This window comes from Chinchilla lanigera, unplaced genomic scaffold, assembly GCF_000276665.1.
Source record: "Chinchilla lanigera isolate Chin_1 unplaced genomic scaffold, ChiLan1.0 scaffold00066, whole genome shotgun sequence".
Classification (NCBI taxonomy): Eukaryota; Metazoa; Chordata; class Mammalia; order Rodentia; family Chinchillidae; genus Chinchilla; species Chinchilla lanigera.
This window is the reverse complement of record NW_004955467.1, coordinates 2,347,537-2,361,053: the sequence shown is the minus strand read 5'-3', so window position 1 is coordinate 2,361,053 and position 13,517 is coordinate 2,347,537. Positions and strand designations below refer to the sequence as shown.

The window sequence follows — 13,517 nt, the reverse complement described above, 5'->3', positions numbered from 1 at the left end:
TTATTGGGTATGACATCAGATTTCATTATGATGTTAATTTATGCTGTCCTGACGATTAATGATGTTGGGCATTTTTTCAAATGCTTATTGGCCTTTTCTATATCTTCCTTGAACTGTCTGTTACTATTTTTTGCCCATTTTGAAATTGGGTTATCTTGTTCTAAAAATGATAAGTTATTTATAAATTCTCTATATAAGTCTATTGTCAGATATATGACAAAAGATCTGTAAAGATCTTTTCTTCACTTTGTTGATAAAGTTCTTTGAAGTACCAAACTTTCAATTTTGGTAATGTCTAGTTTATCTATATTTTATTTTGTTGCTTGTTTCTTTACAGTTACATCAAAGAAACTACCACCTATTCCAGTGTCACTAATATTTATGCATATGCTTTTCTTTTTAAAGAATTTTCCATTTTATCTCTTTCACTTAAGTATTTTATCCGTTTTGATTTAATTTTTATATGTAGTAATGGGGGGATCCAACTTCATTCTTTCACACATGGATAGCCAGTCGTCCAAGCATTATTTGTTGAAGGGGCCACTCTTGTCTCACTGAATTATCTCAACACACTTGTCAAAGATCAATTGATGGTAACAGTGGGGGTTTGTTTCTTAACATTCAAGTTCTATTCTATTGATCTCTATATACGCAAGTACTGTGTACTGTGGCTTTTCAGTAAGTTTTTAAATTAAGAAGTGTGACTCTTTTCTTTTTGTTCCAGTATTATTTTGGCTATTTTGTATTCCTTGGATTGCCATGTGAATTTTAGGATCCATTTATCAATTTCCATTTGGAAGTCAGCTGGAATTTTGACAGGAATTGTATTAAAATGGCAGTGATATATGTATCAGTTTGGGAAGTATTGTCATTTTAACACAATTAAGTCTTATAACCCATAAACATTTCGTTTTAAATTTCCTTCCATAATATTTCATATTTATGAAGCCAATGTTTTTATACCTGCTGGTTTATTAAGATTACCAAAGGAATATTTTTAAAATAGCAATTCCTGCCCCCATTCCTGACTTGAATCAGAATCCCAGTCACTGATGCTTTCGAATTCTCACCAGGTGACTATAATGTGCAGGCAGGTTTGAGGACCACTCTAGGAATAACAGAAACACTAAAGGGATCCGAGTTTCAAAACCGCTGTTAAAAATAGCACAGCATATTCGCGAGCAAACTTAAGCTTTTAGAACTGGCCTACAATTTACTTCCGGTGGAACACCTCAGGAGCAGTGACAACAACCGGCTAGGGAACAAATCTGTAAATTCCTTGCCATTTAGATGACAAAGTAGACAAAAGATTTTTTTAAGAATTACAAGATTCACCAGAAGCTGAGAATTAAGAAACAGCAGCGCAGGGGCCCATCACTGACTGCAGTGCTATTTCACTCAGGATTTCCTATTCTAATCACGTCTGCAACAATAAGGACCACATCTTTTACAGAGTAGATTGCAGTCTCCAAGGAGTGGCTAAAATTTCCTGAGTGTATTATGTCAATTCAGATTTCTCCTGGAGAACCACATAGTAGAGGAAAGGAAATGGCAAAGAAAAAACTTCCACTTATCATTCTTAAAGCAATGGAGCACTGAAAAGGCACAATGTAAATGGGAAGATTTTCATCATTAAAGCATTTCCCGCATATTTACCGTGAGCAGTTCCGTTTCAACTTGATCATGAACTAGGTCAATTCCCATTCTCTTCTCTCGGTGAAATAAGCATTCTCGGGCAATCTACAGACCCACAAATAATAAAATGCATAAATACAAATGGACTGATAGTTATCTCACAAATAAGTCAGTAAGTATTCCTAATACCAACTTCTCAAACCATTTCATGGAAATTTAGTATGAGAAATACCATGACAACTAAATATATCTTTGCTGCTAGTTAAAAAGTAAAGAGTTGGAGCTCCAGCATAGCTTGGAAAAAGCCCTCATTTGGAAAGTTGATAAAATAAAACAAACAGTATCAACTTGCTCTCTGCAAATTAACACTTGATAAAATTACTTGGCAGTTTATTCAAGAGCAACAGTTCAATAATAAATTATTACTTCCAAATATTTTCTACTGAGAAGAATAAGGAAGAAATGAATGGTTTTCTTTCAGGACATCTGAATATTTGCATAGCCAAAATTCCAAGTGATTCTTTTTGGCATTTTTTTTTTTTTTTTCCCCAATACCGGGAATCAAACTCACGACCTTGCGCTTGCCAGGCAGGCACTTTGCCGCTGAGCTAAATCCCCAGCCCTCCAAGTGCTTCTCTTTAAAGTGTCCTGTATTATTTTACCAATTATAAAAAGGATATGCTTTTGTCTATTCAGGCGAAAAAAATAGAGAAAATATGACCTACCCATACTATCATTGTTTTGTTTTCTTGCTTTAACAAAATGAAGGGAATGATGTCCTTACATTTTCACATTATGCTTTTCAAAATGACAATAAATAGTAGATCTGAGTCATGAAATATTCTTTGAGATAGAGTATGTTAATGATGCTAATGGAAAATAGCTTAGATTGCTAACAATAAAATACGTATGAAAAAACATTATGTAGCTGTTAAAATGGTTTTTTCAAAAACTATTTCATGACACAGGGCTACTATATAATGTTAAATTTTTTAAAAGCATAAATGTAAGAGTATCTAAACTATAATCCAGATATAGTATCATTAAATATCTTTGAATGACTCTCTAAATTTTGATAGTACAATTTATACTTATTAGAAGAGAAATCAATGTGTCAAAGGGAACTCTGATTTCTTCATTACATATTACAGAATTACTTTCCAGGAAATTTCTATTAATTCATCATCCCATCAGTAATATATGAAAGTACACATTTTTCACTCTTTTGCCAATCCTAGCTGTTACGAGGTTTTGTTATTGCAAATTTGAGAGGCCAAAGTCTACCTGATCAATTTTATTGGCGTTATTTTCTTAAGTTTTACATTTTTCCTTACATTAGTTGATCATCTGTATTTTCTCTTTTGAGATGTATCTGTGGATGTGACTTTCTCTAAACTTAAACAGGAGTTTCTGATCCTGTGTTGGGAGTAAATGTTCCGGCACAAGAATGTGTAAACAAAAATTACAGAAAAGAATTGAAATTAGAGCCATGTCCCTGAAAGTAGGCATCACTGAAAATACTAAGAGAAGAAACCAAATCTCCTCCATGAGGGGAAAGAGCTGTTGTCTCAAGGATACTGGATTCTTGAAGGTAATGTGGGATATGCTATGCTATAAAACAAACCAGTAATCCTCAAAATGAGTGGAGGTTCAAGGAAAGTATAAGAGGCCTTCTAACTCTGATACTTTTAAAATATAGCACCCGTGTACTATCAACCTTTGCTAAGATTCTGGGGATTGCATGTGCATCTGTGGTCAGTAGGGAGGAGTGGGACAAGAAGTGACACTGTGCAGAAAAGACTAGTCAGTTCAAGCCACTACCTTCCAGTTCCCTGGTTCTCTAAACTTTTCTGGTAGATGCCATGGTAAAGACCTAGTGCCAACATTTATCACACAGCAGACAACTCAGGCAAACATAAACGTAAATAGTGTTAGCTATGTTCATCAAAATATTTACAACTTCTCAAATAATTTATATATTCGCACATCTTTAAATACAGAATGTTTCTTTTGAGTGGTGAAGGGCAAAATAGGGCCGGAGGCCACATCAGGTGGCTCAGGAGTCAGAGGTGATTCGGGGCTACTCAGAACCTGGTCAGAGGTCAACAACTAACTAAATGCTGCCTCTGCTGCCACGGCTGTTGGCATTACCTCGGTTCCCTTGGTCTATTCTATAAAACTCACTCCTAAAATGCTCTCATTTGATACTCTGTGCCCTGAACCAAAACCACAACATACACAGCTGCATTTCATGATGAAAAACTACAGGGATTTTTTTTAAATGTTTTTTTTTTCATCTTAATCTAGAGCCAGCAGAGACCATGCCACCTTTTTAAGAGATAAGCAGGTGCCGGCCTTTAATCCCACCAGCCCTACAGGCTGAGGTGGAAGGACAGAAAGTTTGAGCCCAGCCTAGGCAACTTAATGGCTTAGCAAAACCACGTCTCAAAAATATTTTTTTTAAAAAGGCTAGAGATGTAGCTTTGTGTGAAGCCCTTGTGTTCAATTCCCAGTACTTCTTATATTTTTAAAAATAAATTAAAATACACTTGAAAAATATTAAAAGCTGGGATGCAGCTTAGCGTGAAAGGCCCTGAGTTCAAGAGAGAGAGAGAGAGAGAGAGAGAGAGAGAGAGAGAGAGAGAGAGATGTTCACTTTAAAATTATGTGTCTTAATGGTATCTCCTTAATTTTCTTTTAAATCAGAATTCTTAAAGTGGTTGTTCTGTGTACTATACAAACATGGCAATGATTCTGCCATAACTAAAACCAGTACATATGTAATGATAGGGGTTGCTTCTACAGGTTAAATAGAACATAATTCTACATATAAATAACTTCAGAAGCCCAACCAGTGAGCTATAGTAATCAAAATGCAGTTCCTTTTGTCATCAGCTCCCAAGTTTACCTGCAGAGGGGCTTCTGTCTCCATTAAAGCCCTCTCTAATCTTTGCTTAATATCAGTAAGTGCATTTGTCTCTCCAATCATTTCATCCAACTCATGAGTGATTTCAGATTTCCAAAACCCTATGTCATTGACACGTTCTCCCAAATTTTGGGTAGAGTCTGCCTGAGTCTTTCTTGTTTGTTGATATTTGTCCTGAATAAGGCGAGATGTATCCACTCTGAGCCTCTCTGAATTATGTCGGGAAGTATTAGACTCTTGGTAGTTGGTTAGATTGGACCTGTACCAATCATCAGGAGTGTATCTGGTGAAGAGGGTGGTTCTGTTGGAAACAAAGGGAAGCATGGTGCTCTCGCGCACCCTCTGAGACCTGGTGCAGTATGGGCCCAAGGTCGGCAAGTTGGAAGCCACTTTGTAGTACGTGCTTGGTCTCCAAGGAAGGCTCAAGCTATGGGTCATATTGTAATGGGGAAAGCGATCCCTATAGCTCGATGCCATGGTACCAATGGCTGGGAGAAATTTGGTCGGTGTTGGTGCGGGGTGGGCATAGGTTGACGGTAAAGTGGAGCCTAAAGGCTCCATGGTGCTCAAACATGATTTGTTCATCCTTCCTGTTAAAAAAAGGAAAAATAGACAGTCACATACAATATTATCACAAAAGATACAAATACAAGAACACATATGACTTAGTATTAGTTGCCTGTTCATTAGTTAGACATTTGTTCTAACTTGTTATCCATACTTCCCAGTGATTATCTATTTCAAAAAATTATTTTCACCTCTATGTCTCTAGAATGTTTTAAGGTCATATTTCTTTAAAACAACCACCTTAATTTTTGAATTTTTAAAACTGAGAGTTAATAATGTCTTATTGTAACAAATTCAAATCAAGAGCCTGAACTATGTAGAGTTTAACAAAGAGGGATTCAAATCTTAGCCCTGTTATTTACTAGCTATACGACATAGGGCAAATTACTTAACCTCTCTGTGCCTCAGTTGCTTCATCTATCAATAATAGGAAATAATATTACTTCCTTTTTGAAATGTTCTAAGCAGCATTAACAAAAGGTTCCTTGGCAACACTCCAGTAACCCTACTGTGTTATCTTAAATAAACACACAATCTGAGTAACAATGGTGTGGCTAGTGTGCAAACGCAGATTAGAGCAAGTACTTGGTCTCCTCTCCTGGCAACCTGCCACCTCTAATATAGAAATTTTGGTGCAGCCACAAGAATGCAAGGACTATAATGCATAGCACAGCATTTGGTATACAGTGCATAAATGTTAATTTTTAATTACTAATTCAGAGTAGTATATATAGTGAAAGATTAATATCCCTTATCCCTTAAAGGTAAATTCCTTAAAAGTAGACACTGATTATGCATAGTTTAATAGCAGTTGTAACTTCTCAGACATTTTCTTATTAATACACAGACATATATTATTAAATATGTACCACAGACATCTACCTATATGCCATTTTAAATATAAAAATTTAACCCTAATCATTGCACATATCATTCTACAATAGTTTAAATATATATATATATATATAGTGTACCTTTCTCCTTTTAGAACACATACATTATTCCATCATTTTTACCAGTTCCACTGTCTGGAAATTTTGCTCATTACTATTCCAGAAAACTAAGGATGCCACAGACAATGACATACTTTTCATAATTTAAGTATCATTATCTGGAGATTAATGTCTATGGATCTATTTACTGAAAAGAAAAAATAAAATCAGCACTAATTCTATGATCTGCTAAGAAAAAAAGAAAAACATACTTCAGTAATTAATTAAAGAGCCATTTCTTGAAGCCTTTGGTGACCAAACTACTAAATAATCTCTTTGTGGATCTACGTCCAAGTCAAAGTCCACTCAGACCACATGGCAATGACCCACATGGCCCTAGAGCCTTTTTTTTCTATATCCTTCTGTCCTATTGCTCCAAGTACTTTATGCTATTAGCCAACCTTAGAGAATGACAGTGAAAAAACAAAAAAACCTCAGTAAACAATTACAGTTCTCTACTTCTCTTTTTACTAAAACTGTAAATATGGATTTTTCAAAGGCAAATTCCAATCCTTAAGTTTCCCTTATTTTGAACCCTATCTTCAGATCAAATTTAGAAATAAACTATTTTTCTCCTAGCAAGAAGTTTCAAGTGAGTATGGACTACTATTTTACTTTGGTTAATTCTTTACAATAAGGGATCCCAAATCCAATGGCTCACTTGGGCCTTTGACCACAGAATTCTAAGCCTATTAGACTGGTATCTTGAGACATCCTAACCATTGAACCATGAAGCTTCTACTCCAAGGCTAATATATAAAGAGTCAAGTTCATAAGTCAGATGAGGCATTTGGACTGAGAAAAATTTGTAAAGGTTTTTAAAGCATTTAGAGATTGTTTTCAATTAGGGATGAGATATGGCCTAGAATCTGAAATCTGAAGCATAGAATCAGTTATTTAGAATTCACAAAAGTAGAGTTTTCACATATGGGAGACAAATTTCACCAGCAGAAACAACATTTTACAGCCACAACTGGAGCTCTGACTCTAGCCAACATCTTTGAAAGTTATTCAGGAAGACTGTATGAAAAACATCACATCATGATGTTTTGCTAAAATATTCCACTATCATATATTTTTTTTATTATTTGTCAGGAAAACCAAGGCTGTCACGGCCTAAAACACATTTGAAAACTGAAAATATACTGCCACCCATGAGGGACTAACGACGACTCAGCCTCTTGCATCTAAAAACCTAGGCCAAATACATGAAACAACTGCTCTCACACAGCGGGCAACAGGCAGCACTGGGCGGGGTTCACTGAGAGAGCAGAAATAAATGCGATGAGCCCTCTTATTGTCCTGGCACTGAGCCTGGAGGCAATTTCCAGATCACAGTGGAAAAAACAGAAGAGAGCCTTGCAGGCTTTGTAAGTTGAGAAACTTATCAGAATTTGGAGAGGCTGTCACTGCTAGAAGTTGTGAAGCACACTGCTACAGTAAAATCAGCAAGGCATTGCAAAGAGCTCCAGAAATCTACATAGGGAGCCACTGGAGTCTTTGCTGAGTAATAGAATACACACATAATGCCAGACCCTTCACAAACTTTGGCAACGAGTGCTAGTAGACTTATTAAGGGAACAATTTCTAGACTTCATAGAGGGTAGAGAGTCAGACTAACCAGATTGTACAGTCAATGCTGATGACTTGGAGCATTCAGTGGAGACCTCAGAAGAGCCACACATTTAAGTAAGGGTTAAACTGTCCCTGGAGTGAAGATACTGAAGACTTATTCAGGCAAAGCCATAAGACAGGTCTCAAGGACATTAAACTATCAAAATACTCGGCTATGTAACATCATAATGTCCAGCACCCAGTCAAAAGATGTCAAACATACCAAGAAGAAGAAAAATATGACCCATAATTAGGAAAAAGCAGTCAATAGAAACAAGCCTAGAAATAGCAGAGATGATGGGACCACCAAACTATGCTCAAGTATTTGATTCATGAACACCAGGAAGAGAGATGTAAAAGATTAAAAGAAAAATCAAATGAAACTTTAAAGATAAAACATACAATATACACTATTTTAATATATATTTATAGAATTTTACTAGATGGGATGAACAGCAGACTAGATATTGGAGAAATAAAGATTAGTAAACTCCAGTTTAACCAACTAAAGTGCACAAATTTTTTTAACTGAAAAAAAAGTGAGGGACAAAATATTTTTCAAGAAATACCAACTGAATATTTTCAAAATGTGATGAAAACTAGAATACTCAGGTCTAAGAAGCTCCATGAACTCCAAGGGGATAAATACACACACACACACACACACACACACACACACACACACAGCCTACTGCTACACTCCCCACCTCATCAAAATCAAGTGGGTATAAACCAGTGATAATAAGAAAACCTTAAAATTAGGGTAAGAAGACACCTTAAACTAGAAAGAACAAAGATAAATTAGTGTAGAGTTACTGTCAGGAGCTATCCAACCCAGAACACAACCTGTAGCACAACTTTCTAGCGGTAGTAGGGATCCAACACAGTAGGCTAGCATGCTACCACTGAGCTGCACACCCAGCCCTAACACTGTCAAAGGGCTAATAGAAAGTACGTGCCTATAATTCAATATTCAGGAAAATATCCTTCAAAAAAGGCAAAATGAAATATTTTAAAACAAAAATAAAAAGAATTCATCATTGGCAGACCTGCAATAAAAGAATTGTTAAAGGAAATTCTTCAGGCAAAAGGAAATTATACCAGATGGAAACTTGGATCCACACAAAGAAATGAAGAATGTCAGAAATGGTAAGCATTTGTACTAATATTTTTTAGAATTCTTTCCCACTTTCAAATCTCTGGAAGAGAATTGCTGAAAGTAAAAACAACAATTTATTGTGGGATTTATAAAATGGAAGTAAATTGTAAGTTAACCATAGCACAAATGATGGGGGGCTTAGGTGGAATTTTGTTATTATAAGGGTCTTATAACTGAAATCATATAATGTTAATTAAACATATCTTATAAGTTAAAAATGTATTTTTTAAACTTTAGAATAACACTTGTCAAGCTCTAATCTAAGGATCCCTGGGTTGCCTAAGACCTTTCCAAAGTGAAACCATCAAAATTATTTTCATACTCAGATGTTATTTGCCTCTTTTGCCTTCATTCTCTCGCAAACTTACAATGGAGTTTCCCTGAGGTGACATGATACGTACTGTCAGAACAGACTAAATGAAGAACATATGGAAACTCAGCTACTAAACAAGAAATTAAAGAATTCTGGCAAAAATGTAAAATAATAACATTCTTTTCAGGTTTTTTGTTTTGAAAAATAAAAATGCTATTTATGATAGTACATACTACATTGTTATTTTTAGAAGACTTCCTATTTTTAACTTTTAAATTTTAACTTCTAATTAATTAGAAAATTTAACTTCTAATATAGTAAAGACTGATAGTATAATGACATACATGCAAGGTCTTTGCGGCTTTAATATTTTATAAAAGGATTCTGGCCCAAACACCAAAAAGTTTTTTAACTGCTGACCAGAAGCAATCTCTAAGGGGAAATGAAAGAGTTCTACCTAACAAGCCAAACAAAATGACAGATTTATCAAAATAATCCAATAGAAAGACATAGATTTTCAGAATGATTTTTAAATAATCACATCATATTCTATATTGTCTAAAAATTCCTACTTTAAATAAAAAAGACAGGTGTTTAAAATATGAAAATATATGTGTAAACACTAATCAAAAAACACTGAAGTGGCCATAATTAATATCAAAACAAGTACACCTCAGAACAAGAAATAGTATTAGAGATAAAGAGGATAAAGGGCTCATTTGAAGATATAACAATCTTAACTTTAAATATATAACATAAAGATTGGCAAAACTAATGAGAAACAGACAAACCAGCAATAATAGTTGGATATTTAAACACTCTTCCATCAGTAATTTATAGAAAAAGTAGGCAGAAGATGGTTAATATAGAGAATATTTAAATGACATTACGACTATCTGAACCTAATTTGCATCTATATGACACTACACCCCAAACAGCAGATTTGACGCCGTTCTCCCCTACACAAAGAACATTCACCAATGAAAACCCTATCATGCATCATAAAACAAGTGTCAGTCATCATAAAACACTGAAATCAAAGTACGTATTTTTTAATATATCAGAATTAAATTATAAATCAATAATAGGAAGATATTTGGAAAATTTCCAAATAGTAGAAAATTAAACAACATAGTTCCAAATATCTCATGAATCAATGAAAAAAAAAATCATATAGGAAATGACAAAATGTCTTTAAGTGAATATAACTTAAAATTTTACCAAACTTTTCAGAAAGAAATAATTCTTCAGTTTTTAAAAGTCAATGGCTTAATTTTGCGATGTGTGTTTTACAGTGTTTAAATCTTCTCTAAATTATTACTCAGACACTTCCTAAAACGGTATGTGTAGCACATACTAAGATCACTAATTAATTTTATAGCTATATTTCCAAGTAAATTTATTTTTAAGAAGTTATTGAAAATATCTATGGAAAAAATCCATCCCCTAGACCATGTGATTGCTTTTTATTATACTATTAGTCATGATGACCAAAAAGCATTTTAAGAAATGAGGAATGTGCTACAAAGGCAAACACAATGTTTGACTACATTCACTTAAGGTGTAGTCAACAGGTATTTACACACTGAAAAAGTACTAGAGTTGTCTTCTGTAAATATTAACATAGTGAATACAGAATCGGTCTCACAGAGGTTGTAAGCTTTGGAAAGCTCCACTCCATCGCAATTCAAAACACAGACAGCCTTGAGTTTAATGAACGTATTTCATTAGCACATTTATGCAAGACTTTAGGATTATAACTACTTGAAAGTATAAAAACCAATAGATCATTTTCTGCAGAAGACACAAGTACAGAAAGTTTACCAAACTTAACCCACAACCTTCCTCTGCATCATGGCAGGGATAGGCTTGAAAAGCTCACATACAACTCTCTTCTTTTGTTTCTGTCCACTGGAGTACTCAGTTTCAAACTGAAGTAGGACTAAAACACTGTCATCAGTGCATTAATAAGTAGAGACGTACAAGAAATGACACCGGGTTTCAAAGCCTTGGTAATTTCTCTTTATACATACATTAAATAAAAACACAGGCAGAGTTGAACAATACCTTTATTCCGTTAAAAACTGTTGGGAAAGGAGTTACACATTGATGGTGTGTAGATTACTATGGATTGGATTGCTCTGTAGCAGTATCTAGTAAACTTGAAAGGGCACATTCCCTGTAAGTCAGCTACACTAATCCTTGACGGATACCAGGATACTATGTATGTAATAAGAATGTATATGAATACTTCTCACATTTTTCTAAAGGGAATATCTAGTCCACAAATAGGATGAGGTGTACATAATTTGTGATAATTTTTTTTTGGTCTTTTTTTTACTATTTTCTTTTTTGGTACTGGGAATCAAACTCAGGGCCTTGCGCTTGCCAGGCAGGCACTGCACCACTAAACTACATCCCCAGCCCAATTTGTGATAATTTTATACAAGAATTACAAAATAAAACTTAGGCAGGGCATGGTGGCACACGCCTGGAGGGTGAGGCAGGAGGATCGTTGTGAGTTCAAGACCAGCCTGGGCTACAAAGTGAGCTCAAGGCCAGCCTAAACTGCATAGCGAGACCCTGCCTCAAAAAGACAAAATTAATTAAATAAATAAATAAATAAATAAAACTCAGAAAAATAATAAACCTTCAGAAAATAATAAACCTTCAGAAAAATAATAAACCTTCAGAAAATAATAAACCTTCAGTATAAATTAATTAATTAATTAAAGAATTACCACACCATAGTGAAAATGAATGACCTAGACCCCTAGAACGTGTATGGCACCAATAGTACCATATCAACTTTAAAATAATATGTGTCAGTTTTGGTACAAATATATAATAAAAGTAGAAAATATGGAGTATAAATAAACGTTAAATTCTGGCATGTGGAGTACAATGGGGAAGGAGGGAAGGGTTTCCGGTCTCCAAGGGCTACTGTAAAAGGCCCTGGGCTAAGGATTAGGTTTTTATGTGGTTTAGTTGTTTTGTCTTGTTTTGTTTTTAATTTAGGACTGGATGCATGGATGCTTTTTTCACTCTGCTTATGTTGCTGTTTCATTTTACAAAAAGAAAAATATTGTCCCTAATACCTCAAAGCACTTTGTCTATTAACAAAACTATTTGTTTTCTTTTTTTCCAAAATGACTAGGTGAATAATTGTAGCCATGTCTAAACTGTCTACAACAACAGAAGCGTCCAGAAGGAAATATACAGGGGCTTGGTCTACACCGCCAACACACCAGGAACCTCCTGGCCAGGGAGAGGACACCTGGCTGGGGCGAGTTTCAGGGACGCTCGTCCTGCCCGGGCTGCAGCTGGAAGTCTGGCCTAATGACGCAGGGGCAAAAGCGGCCAGCGCTGGGGCGACCCACACCCGGGTGGACAGACTGGACGCTGAGAGAAATACGAGCTATGGACACGCGGGGGTCTGGTCGCCCTTTCCTGGCTCCACCTGTGACATAACTACCGACCTCGGAAAGGTATCAGAAAGGCAAACTACGCGGGACAGAGACAGATAGGAGACGCCCGTGGGTTTGCAGGGTTCGTTTGAGAATGAGTGAGACTGAGAAGGAAGCGAAGGGCCGTGCAGGGTTTCTGCGACCTTCCGGATTCTGAGCACAGACGCTGGAGTCCCGCTTGGTGAGGTGTGGGGGGGGGACTCTGCGGGGTCATCCCGGCAGCAGGTAGGTGTCACCCAGAACACTCACCTGTCCGCGGGGGCCTGGCGAGGGGCGGGGCAGAGGGCGGCGAGAGCGAAGGGTCGCAGACCCGCCACCACCACCCAGGGTAGGTCGGACTCAGACCTCCCCTTCCCCAACCCCGCCTTTCTCATCTGTGACGTCAGCTCCCGCGGACCACTCAGCGGCTGCCTCGACCCGCTGGCCAAGAGCCGATAGGTCCGTTGGAGAAGAGGCAGAAGGCGGGAGTTGCTAGGCTGTAGGAGAACCTCTCAGGAGGCGGTTGCCATGGACGCTCTGCCGCTTAGTAACTGCGATCCACGGAAGACAAGCTGGGTCTGAGAGTAAAGGAGTGAGGAACACCCCAAGTGGGAGACCATGGTGATTCTCCCGCCTCTCTTGCAGCACCTGATTCTGAGCTCTTTCATCTGCAAAGAACTCGGTAGCTATTGTAAGGACCACCATGTGCGTGGGATGTTAAGAACCTGTCCCGGGTAACCTCCACTTTTATGCTCCAGTTCTGTCCAGCAGAGCTTCTCCTTTGGGGGATTACCTAGTAATCCTCTCCTCCTTCTTCGGAGGAAAAAGCTTAGTTCTCTCCTCCTTTTCCCCTCCCCTTCTTCCC

The 13,517-nt window shown here is 36.8% G+C and overlaps 1 protein-coding gene across 1 annotated transcript in view; it reads right to left on the bottom strand.

The window, feature by feature from the left end:
* Positions 1-13,058, bottom strand: part of Tekt3 (tektin 3) — a 33,351-nt gene extending 20,293 nt beyond the window's left edge. Inside the window, exons 1-3 of the mRNA XM_005399332.2 lie at positions 12,923-13,058; positions 4,544-5,151; positions 1,657-1,740 (exon numbers count right to left, since the gene is read on the bottom strand). Coding sequence (XP_005399389.1) covers positions 1,657-1,740; positions 4,544-5,146 — 687 coding nt within the window. The 5' untranslated portion in view covers positions 5,147-5,151; positions 12,923-13,058. The remainder of the gene's footprint in view (positions 1-1,656; positions 1,741-4,543; positions 5,152-12,922) is intronic.
* Between the last annotated feature and the right edge of the window lie 459 nt (positions 13,059-13,517).